Here is a 10,595-nt window from a genome sequence, read left to right on the forward strand (position 1 = left end):
TGGTAATTCTGTTTGTTCATGGCTTTCTGATGGTCAAGCTCACATCCAATACACATTACAAAAAGTCTAATTCCATAGGAGCTCCAAGTGTCTTTTTTTTGCAGAGTTTTCTGGTTGGCATCACAGGAGTGCATGTAAATATAATATGCATGTTGTAAGTGATATTTTTGCCTCAGAAGACTGTACTTTTGAATGCTCTTTCATGTAAAATTTGTTATAAATGCATAATTTGTATGTGTCTGTAAAGGATGTGGGGATGTGTGGAGTGGTGTGTATGCAAGGCTGTAAGGTTTGCCTAGGGTACATAATACCCTTCCCCTATCCATGAGTTCAGGGGGGAGGGCATGTCAGTTTTTAAAAATATAGATTACAGGACAAAACTGGGCTTTATTTGATAGGCCCGGGACAGACACTGAATGAATTGGGGGGGGGGGGGGGGGTGCAGCAAAGTATTTTTTCGCACAGGGCAGCAAAAAAGCTAGCACGGCCCTGATCGTGATAGGCAGCTGCCAAAATCCAAGAGCGGTGTTTCTAGCATTGCTAGGTGATCAGTGCTGATAGCTTATGCCTCCAACATTGATCGCCTAGGACCTTTTTTTTTTTTTCCCCAATCTGCAACTCCACCTAACTTGCTATATTATTTTAAATATAGCCATTTAAGTCCAAAGTTACTGGCCACATGGGGCTGGATAACTTTAGACCTGCTTTCAGCTATGTCTAGAGATACCCAGACTATCAATGTTAGCTGAATAAGTTATCCGGCTAAATGGACAAAGGCCAACGTGCCTGTCCAGCAAGGTGTTTAGAGTTGTAACTGCTGCTCCCTGCAGGTTACCCCATCACCTTCTGTTTAGGGTTATAACTGCTGTTCTGCACAGGTTACCCCCTTGCCTTCTTTGTAGGGTTGTATCTGTTATACCAGGTAGGTTACCCCCAATGTTTTATTTCCATTCCGTGGTGTTCTCATGCCCTTTTAAAGTCTATCACCATTTTTGTCTTCACCACCTCCTTCAGGAGGGCATTCCAGGCATCCACCACCTTTTCCATGAAAAAAATATTTCTTGACTTTTCGCTGTAATGCTTAATAAGTCTTACTTGGATGTAGACATTTTATTTGCATGCTCTTATTTTATTTTATTTTTTTATTGCAGTGTCGACAGTTGGCATGACCAGACTGACGCGGTCATAAACTCGTGCCTTTTCTAGGGTCGTGTCCTATAGAGGGGCCCCTGCAGCTGCTCCTACACCAACAACATCCAGTCTGCAAAGGACTCTTACAGCCTCTCCCCCACATCACTATTACCCAGGAGGAAGGAGCAGCTGAAACTCAAGACACACCTCGTGCGTGCCGTGGTGGTGTCCTGTTAAGCAGCTCTTCTAGCTCGCTCATAAGCGGAGTGATTCATTGTCACCTTTTCAACTTACACCTCAACCGAAAACAAGACCTCTTGTCCCCTAAAATAGCATTCATGGTTCTGTTTATAACCTGTGCATGAGCATTCTGTATTTTTTCTTGGTAGTGAGCAGTGGTGATTATTTGGCCTGGGTATTTTTGGTAAATCTTTGGCAGTTATCTGTAAAATTCCGCAATCTTTGATAATGACTGTACTGTTACTGTTTGCAGTCCCCTCCTCTCTTTCACTAGTTTGCTACTGTTTGTGCCTCTGTTATTGTGTGTGTTTGCTTGGTGATTTTGTAAACTTCAGAATGCTTTTTAGTGTGCTATTGTAAAAGAAAAACATTTTTGTACTGCTTTGGTGCAGCTTTTCTGTCTAAATGAAAACAGGGTTGTGAGAGATGAAATAAATAGAATCAAGTAGTGTGCTACAATTAATCTGCTTGGATGTTTTTAGCTGCTGATCACTGGTTGCTTAAAGGAAAGTAACAAGACGTAAAAATGCATTGAAGCAAGCCTAACCTGGTAATTTTGGAGGAGTTCAGGTTTTCATTTTCTTTTAAGAGACTTCAATAAAAGAAGTGGTCTCAAACTGTAATGTACCCCAATGTTTTTGAGGGCACATCCAATAACAGATGCATGACTGTGTACTTCCGTACTAGTTTACAAAACACACCCCGAGTGGCGTGCAAAACAAATTTTAAAATCTGCAGGCTGCCTTGTACCTTTTTACTCTTTTTCTCTAAACTTGATGATTTCTCTGTTGTAGTAAAGAAGTGACTTGATGGGGCAGTTTGAGGCTGATATACTAAATTGCAAAGTTGTTGGTTTTCTTTTTTTTTTTTAAAAGGGGGTTTTGCATGAAAATAGCACAAGACATTAACATTTTGGTGTGTTATGCTTTTTTTTTTTTTTTTTTTTGCATGAAGTCCCTTTTCACAAAAAAACTTTGCAAACATTTATTTAAACCCCACATTAATGAGCTTTTACAATGCAAAATCATGCAAAGTAGCTCATTAATGTGTGGATTTGTGAAAAGCATTGTAGGCCTGTTTTAGTAAAAGATAACTAAGAACATAAGAAATTGCCATGCTGGGTCAGACCAAGGGTCCATCAAGCCCAGCATTCTGTTTCCAACAGAGGCCAAACCAGGCCACAAGAACCTGGCAATTACCCAAACATTAAGAAGATCCCATGCTACTGATGCAATTAATAGCAGTGGCTATTCTCTAAGTAAACTTGATTAATAACCATTAATGGACTTCTCCAAGAACTTATCCAAACCTTTTTTGAACCCAGCTACGCGAACTGCACTAACCACATCCTCTGGCAACAAATTCCAGAGCTTTATTGTGCCTTGAGTGAAAAAGAATTTGCTCTGATTAGTCTTAAATGTGCTACATGCTAACTTCATTTAAGTGTAGTTATCTGGCAGCCAGCCTGGGAGAGCAGTGATTTGCATGCACTGCTGCTTAGTGTTAATGGGCTGTGTGGCCCATCTGAAGCCCAGACACACACACTCGTGTTTCCAGAAATACTTTGTGATCCATATGGACCCTCCCTCGTTTGACCCATGACCTTCTCATGGGCCTTACTTTTTAAAAAAATATTCTTTATTCAGCGCTACTCCCTTGTTCCATCACAATGAATGAAAAACTACAGTTTGGGGGACCCTATCTCCAGTCCCCGCAAAGCTTTGATGGGAAGTCGGGGAAGGCCCCAACATAAAGTTTTCACTCAGATTTGAGGACTAGAGAGCAGAAGTCTCATTTATTTATTTATTTTACATTAATGGTCTGCGAGAGGTACAGGGTTAAGATTGGGGATCCACATGGACCACCATCAATTTTATTTTTTTTTAAATGATGTAGGGGAAAGGCTTCAGATGGGACACTGGCATGCGTCAGTCCTGAGGATCCCAGGCCACTATAGCATGTTGCAGTGGCCTGGAACACACTAAGGGGGTCATTTACTAAGCATTTTTCCCATAGACACAGAATGAGAGAAAAGACTTACAGGCCGATACAGTAAAGTCCGCGGGAGATTCTGTATTTAAATGAGGTCTGGCGGTAAAAACGGGCAAAAGGAGGTGCTAGGGACACTTGCGCGTCCCTAGCGCCTCCTTTTGGACCAGAGTGGCGGGTTTAACAGCCGAGGCTCAATTTTGCTGGCGTCGGTTCTCGAGCCCACTGACAGCCACGGGCTCGGAAACTGGACGCCGGCAAAATTGAGCATCCGGTTTTCGACCTGACAGCTGCCGGCCGACTTAAAATTTTTTTATTCTTTTTTTTTACTTTTGGAAAGTTTCGGGACCTCCGACTTAATATCGCCATGATATTATGTCGGAGGGTGCACAGAAAAGCAGTTTTTACTGCTTTTCTGTGCACTTTCCCGGTACCCGAAGAAATTAGTGCCTACCTTTGGGTAGGCGCTAATTTCTGAAAGCAAAATGTGCAGCTTGGCTGCACATTCTGCTTTGTGAATCGCGCGGGACTACCCAATAGGGCCATCGACATCCATTTGCATGTTCGGGCGCTATTAGGTTCAGCAGATTGGACGCGCATTTTCGGCCCCTTACTGAATAAGGGGTAAGGGAAAACGCGCGTCCACTGGCGGGTTAACAGTGCACTCCGTCGGAGCACAATGTACCATTTCGGCCTGTTAGTAAATAAAGCCCTAAGTTCTTGGATGTCAAACAAGTAAAATATTTCTCAGGAAAGTTAGCTACAGATATAAATAAGGTCTAACCTGGTTTGCACCTTTAGCCAATTTGTTCAGAACCAGGCTGTCTGGCAAATACTGCAGGTTAGTCCATTGGTCTCTTATTCTGAAGGTTGGTGTTGAGTGGAATATTGTGTAGTTCTGGGTTAGTACAACTCTTTCCCAGCAAGCCATGGCTGTTTCTTGACTGTCAGATATAGACAGTAGATGTCACCATTTTCTCAAACTTCTCCGCATGCCTGAGTTTCTGGTATAGTTATTGATCTGTCACTTTCCTTTACCTATGCTTGTGTCCTGACTGAGGTAAATCAGTGAAGAAATTAAGCACAAAGGAGTAAAAATGTGGTCTCCCTAATCTTGCCACTTGCGTCTTTATCTGCAAAAAAATAAACAGAAAACATTGCAATAATGATAGGACCCATTTCTTGTTAGTTTTCAAATAAGCCCGGTTGTGGTGGTAAGTCTGCCATTGTTTGTGATTATTGCCAGCAACCAGACAGAACATTTTACTGCTGAGATGTAAGCATTTCTGATAGCAATGTTTCATTGTCTAAGTATTTATTCCTTTTTTATACCAACGTTCATGACAAGTTATATCACATCAGTTTACATAAAACATAGTTGAAGTACATTGAACAGCGGGTGAAAACTTGGTCGGTAACAGAGAAATTAACATTGTTTGGTGGAACCATTTAGAACATAACAATATTGAGCAGAAACCTAGGGTGGGAAATAGTATAAAGTAATGGGAAATAGTGGGAACGAGCTACATAGGACTAGGGGATAAAAACAATATAACAATAATAACAATATAACTTATATGTTAAGTATCAAAGGCTGAGGTATCACGAGAAAGGGGTGAGAGGATACCGGGGAGGGGGAAGGGAGGGGATACCCTGGAAGGGAGGGTGTGAGAGGAAGGGGTACACTGAAAAGAGGAAAACGTAGGGGACCTAAAAGGGTGAACTAAGGGAGGGGTAGATCGAGGGATGAAGGGAGGAGGGTTGACAGAAGGGTAGATAGGGGGGGGGGGGGGAGTGGTAGGGTGCAGGAGGGTGGAACGGCAGAGTGTTAAGTATTAAATTGTTTTTGTCAGAAACTTTCCAAAAACAATTTTGCTAATGCTGTTAATCTAGACTGCCTGCAACGTGCAAAAAAACAATTTGCATTTATACAGTAAAATCCATGGGCAGATGGACCTTGCCAGATTGGGAGATGAAATTTAAGGTGGACAAGTGCAAAGTGATACACATAGAGAAAAATAATCCTAACTACAGATACACAAAGCTGAGTTCCATATTAGGCATTACCAACCAGGAAAAGGATGTTGGTGTCATTGCGGACAATACATTGCAATCCTCAGCCCAGTGTGTAGCAGCATTTCAAAAAGCAATTAGAATGTTAGGAATTATTTAGAAGGGAATGGAGAATAAAACTGAGAATATCATAAAGCCTCTGATCTATGGTGCAACTGCACTTTGAGTATTGTGTGTAGTCCTAATCACCCCATCTGAAAAAAAGACAGAGCTAGAAAAGATATAGTGGAGGGTAACAAAATTGATAAAGGGGATATAAGGATTCCCTCATGAAAAAAAGGCTAAATGAGTTAAAGCTCTTCAGCTTGGAGAAGAGATGACTGAGAAGAGGATAAGATACAGATTTTAAAAATCATAAATGGTATGGAGCAACTAAATAGGGGATGGTCAGTTATCATTTCAAATAGTACATGGCTTAGGGAATATTCCATGAAATTAATTGGTAGCAGATTTAAAACAAATTGGAGAAAGTTTTTTTTTCCACTCAACACACAATTAAGCTGTGGAGCTTTGTTTCCAGATGATGTGATAAAGATATTTAGCAGAGCTGAGTTGAAAAGGGGTTTGGACATGTTCCTGCAGGAAAAGTCCATAAACAATTATTTGCTATGTACGCTTGGGGAAAGCCACTGCTTTTCTCTAGGAGTGGGCAACAAGAAATAGATTTACTCTTTGGGATCTGCCAGTTACTTCCTAGCGATCTAGATTGGCTATTGTTAAAGACATGATGCTGGCATCAAGGGACGCATGGGTCTGACACAGTATATATTCTTACGTGTTACAAGAAAAAGGCATGTGCTTTATGAAATGTAAAATGGTTATTAGCTATAATTCCTTACATGAGTTAACATAAGTTCAAAGTTAGATGAAATGCATGTCTGCACTCACTGAATGGTAGAAGATTAATTTAAAGGAACTGGCTTGTTTGTTTTAAATCAATACTTTATGTAGAGAAGATTATAGATTAAATGCTCCATTAGCAATTTGCTGCAACAACCACTTTGACAATTTTCTGTATCACATTTACAAGTACTTAATATTACTGAAATACCTGAAGTTTCTCTCTTGGAATCTTTTAGGTGAAATGTAGACAGAGCAATGTTTTATTTCATAGTAGTCCATCACATTTTAGTCCAACGTATGGATTGCAGGAATTTTTTCTTTGATCTCTAGGTGTGGTAAGCAGCAGGTCTCTTGTCTGCCTCCACTGCATGCAAATTTATCTCATGCATATTTATGGAAGATATCCTGAAACCCTGATGGGTTGGGGGTCCTCCAGGACAGGTTTGGGCATCACTGCTCTAGATTACTAGAGCCTGATTAAACAATAACTAACATTGACCTGCTGATCTTAAATCTCTAGAAAATTGATGGATCTTAAATAAGGAGCAGCATTGCTTATAGCTTTAAATATTGTTAGGATTTTAAATTGTACTCTCCATTCAATCAGCAACCAATGCTGGGAATATAGAACACGGGAAATAAATTCAAATTTAGATGTTCCAGTGAGCATTTGTCCTATGGATAAAATGGCCCTACCCCTCCCAAATTCCAGCCCTGCTTTACAGGGGCATTCTCAACTTCTTTTCTCTAATGGTTATGAGTTTATGCAGCCAGACCCAGTGCCATCAGATGTACAAACCATGCAACTGCACAGGGTGGAACACCTGGGGGGGGGGGGCGGCAGTGGGAGCAGGGAGAGGCCCCTGTGGCAGCTGGTGGATCTGATCCCACCAGTGACAGAAGAAGCAAGAGGCCCACACTCTGACTCAGAAGAGGAAGCCCATTCCACAGCTGCTACTCATGTACCGACCCCATGGTAGTCAACCCTAGCAGTGCTAGAACTTCTATATGCTTATCTCGTGGATTGCCTGTGTGTGTGAATGGGAGCCTGCTTGCAATGTGCACGTGAATGAGAGATTTCCTGGGGGGGTGGGGGTGTGAATGGGAACCTGCCTGGGATCTGGGGGGTGTGAATGAAAGCCTGCCTGGGTTTTGTGTGAGTGAAGATGTATGAATGGGAGCCTGCCTGGGATTTGGGTGGGTGAGGGTGTGTGCATGGGAGCCTGCCTGGGTTGTATGTTTGGTTTTATATACCGATGTTCTGAATCAAACAATCACATCAGTTTCATCAATAAATATCACAACTTACAATACATTATAAAACACAAAATAAAATACATCGATCTAAAATGCCTTATACAAAATCAATAAAGTAGTCTAATATACAGTAAGATTACAAAATGAAGCCTAAAATTTTATAATAAAAATGCAATAAAAGCCAGTTTAAGATCTTTTAAATTCTTTTTTCAGAATCTGTCTTCTTTCTCCAACTATTAGCTTGGACAATTATGTCTCACACTCATCTTCTTCAAATGTTCGTCTGAACAGCCATGTTTTCAGTTGGGTTTTTTTTAAGTTGAAAAAATGGGTTCCAATCTTAACTCTATTGGCATCGAATTCCATAATTTTGGCCTGGCTAGAGATAAATGTCTGAGAGAGTGTGTGTGTGTGTGTGTGTGTGTGTGTGAGAGAGAGAGAGAGAGAATGGGAGCCTGTTCAGCTGTTTTTGAAATTAGTGTTATGTTTTTACTATTATGATTATGTATTTTTTGTTTGATTTTGAGGAACGGTGATGGTTCTGTTGTCTGTCTTCTTGCGGTTTCCAGTTCAGTATTTGTCTGCAAGTTTGTATTTCTACTTTATGGTTGCTCTATTCTGTATTTGGTAAGGGTTGGTATATGTTCTGCATGTGTGACAGATGTGAGGTATTCTCCTAATAGTGTATTAGTGTTTTAGAGCTTTTGGATGATTAAGCCCACACCCAACACACTTTACAATAGGTTTAATACCGTATGGGTTCCATATGTCTTTTTTTTTGTAAGGATTTCGGATTAGCATCACAGCAGTGCATGTAAATGTAATAGAATGTAAGTGATATTTTTACCTCAGAATGCTTTTTTCATGCAAATAATATAAATATATAACTCTTAACTGGGTGTGTGGAGAGAGCTGGGGAGAGATATGTGCGTTGGGTAAGGCTATAAGGTTCGTCTAGGGCAGGGGTGGGCAATTCCAGTCCTCGAGGGCCACAAACCTGTCGAGGTTTTAGGATATCCTAATGAATATGCATGACATAGATTTGCATACAACTGAGGCAGAGTGCATGCAAATCTCTCTCATGCATATTCATTAGGGATATCCTGAAAACCAGACTGGTTTGTGGCCCTCGAGGACCAGAAGTGCCCACCCCTGGTCTAGGGCATCTAATTCCCTTGCACTAGCCATGGATTCTGGGGCAGAGAGTAAAGACCTGGGGGTTGGAGGAGGTGTCAGTTTTTTAAGTTTGTATTGCTGAAGGGAGCTGGGCTTTTTTTTTCGATTGGCCTTGGAGAGAGACTGAATGCATGTGTGGGGGGGGGAGGGGGGCAGCAAAGTAATTGTTCACACAGGGCAGCAAAAATGCTTGCACCAGCTCTGTATGCATCCTAGCATCCCTCTGACTCCAGCAATCACTTTGTCACACTGTTTTACTACCTTGAGATCATCAGATACCATCACCCTGAGGTCTCTCTACTGACCAATGCATATCAGCATCACCCCCACTTTTTTGCATTGAATCTTAACTGCCAATCCTTCAACAATTCTCAAACTTTCTTAGTTCATATCACATTCTGTCTAATCCCTCAGGAATATCCATTCTGTTGCATATCTTAGTATTGTCCACAAAAAGACAAACTTTTCTTCTAACACTTCCACAACAGCCTCAGAAAGATATTGAACAGAACCAGCTTCGCTACCACTCCCTGAGCTACATATTTAATCACTTCTCCCTCCTCTGAGTGAATTCTGTTTACCACGATCTGCTGTCATAAGTCAACCAATTTCTAATCCAGTTCTCCATCTTGAAACCTATCCTCAGGCTGCTCACTTTATGCATGAACTTTCAGTGTGGAACAAGATCCAAAGCTTTACTAAAACCCAAGTAAACCACACCCAATGTATGCCCTTGATCTAATTTTCTAGTCTTCCAATTGAAAAATAAATCTGATTCATTTGACACAATCTGCCTCTGGTAAAAACCATGTTGACTGGAATCTCACAATCAGTTGAATTGTAGGTAGTTCACTATTCTCAGTGAACTACCTACACGATCCTCTGTGTTCACTAAAGAGGACCCTGGAGAAGGACCGTTGCTAGTTAACAAGAAACTGGAGGGGAGTGGAGTAGATGAAACTCCGTTTACAAAAGAGAATGTATGGGAAGAGCTAGGAAAACTGAAAGTGGACAAAGCCATGGGGCCTGATGAGGTTCATCCCAGGATACTGAGGGAGCTCAAGAGATGTGCTGGCGCGTCCGCTGCGTGACCTGTTCAATAGATCCCTAGAAACAAGAGTGGTGCCGAGTGATTGGAGAAGAGCGGTGGTGGTCCCGCTTCACAAGAGTGGGAGCAGAGAGGAGGCTGGAAACTACAGGCCGGTTAGCCTCACCTCGGTGGTGGGAAAAGTAATAGAATCGCTGCTGAAAGAAAAAAGTGAACTATCTACAGTCAGAAGAATTGCTGGACCAGAGGCAGCATGGATTCACCAGGGGAATGTCCTGTCAGATAAATCTGACTTTTTTGATTGGATGACTAGGGAATTGGTTCGAGGAAGAGCACTTGATGTCATCTACTTGGATTTCAGCAAAGCTTTTGATACAGTCCCACACAGGAGGCTTGTGAATAAAATGAGAAGCTTAGGAGTGAGTGCCAAGGTGGTGGCCTGGATTGCAAACTGGTTGACGGACAGAAGACAATGGGTGATGGTAAATGGAACTTACTCTGAAGAGAGAGCGGTGTTAAGCGGAGTGCTGCAAGGATCGATGCTGGGACCGGTCCTGTTCAATATCTTTGTGAGCGACATTATGGACGGGATAGAAGGTAAGGTTTGTCTTTTTGCGGATGATACTAAGATCTGCAAAAGAGTGAACACGTCAGAAAGAGTGGAGAGAATGAGATGGGATTTAAGGAAGCTGGCAGAGTGGTCAAAGATATGGCAGCTGAGATTCAATGCCAAGAAGTGTAGAGTCATGCATATAGAGTGTGGAAATCTGAAAGAACGTATTTGATGGGGGGTGAAGGGCTGATGTCCACGAAGCAGGAGAGAGACCTTGGGGTGATA

The 10,595-nt window shown here is 41.7% G+C and overlaps 1 protein-coding gene across 7 annotated transcripts in view; it reads left to right on the forward strand.

The window, feature by feature from the left end:
• The window catches only part of NDRG3 (NDRG family member 3), a 219,394-nt gene extending 217,564 nt beyond the window's left edge, over positions 1–1,830 (forward strand). For all 7 annotated transcript variants that reach the window (XM_029614181.1, XM_029614180.1, XM_029614176.1 and 4 more), the window contains one exon: positions 1,152–1,830. In XM_029614181.1, coding sequence (XP_029470041.1) covers positions 1,152–1,189 — 38 coding nt within the window. In that variant the 3' untranslated portion in view covers positions 1,190–1,830. The remainder of the gene's footprint in view (positions 1–1,151) is intronic.
• The last annotated feature ends 8,765 nt before the right edge of the window (positions 1,831–10,595 follow it).

The sequence above is a fragment of the Rhinatrema bivittatum genome, chromosome 8 (assembly GCF_901001135.1).
Source record: "Rhinatrema bivittatum chromosome 8, aRhiBiv1.1, whole genome shotgun sequence".
NCBI lineage: Eukaryota > Metazoa > Chordata > Amphibia > Gymnophiona > Rhinatrematidae > Rhinatrema > Rhinatrema bivittatum.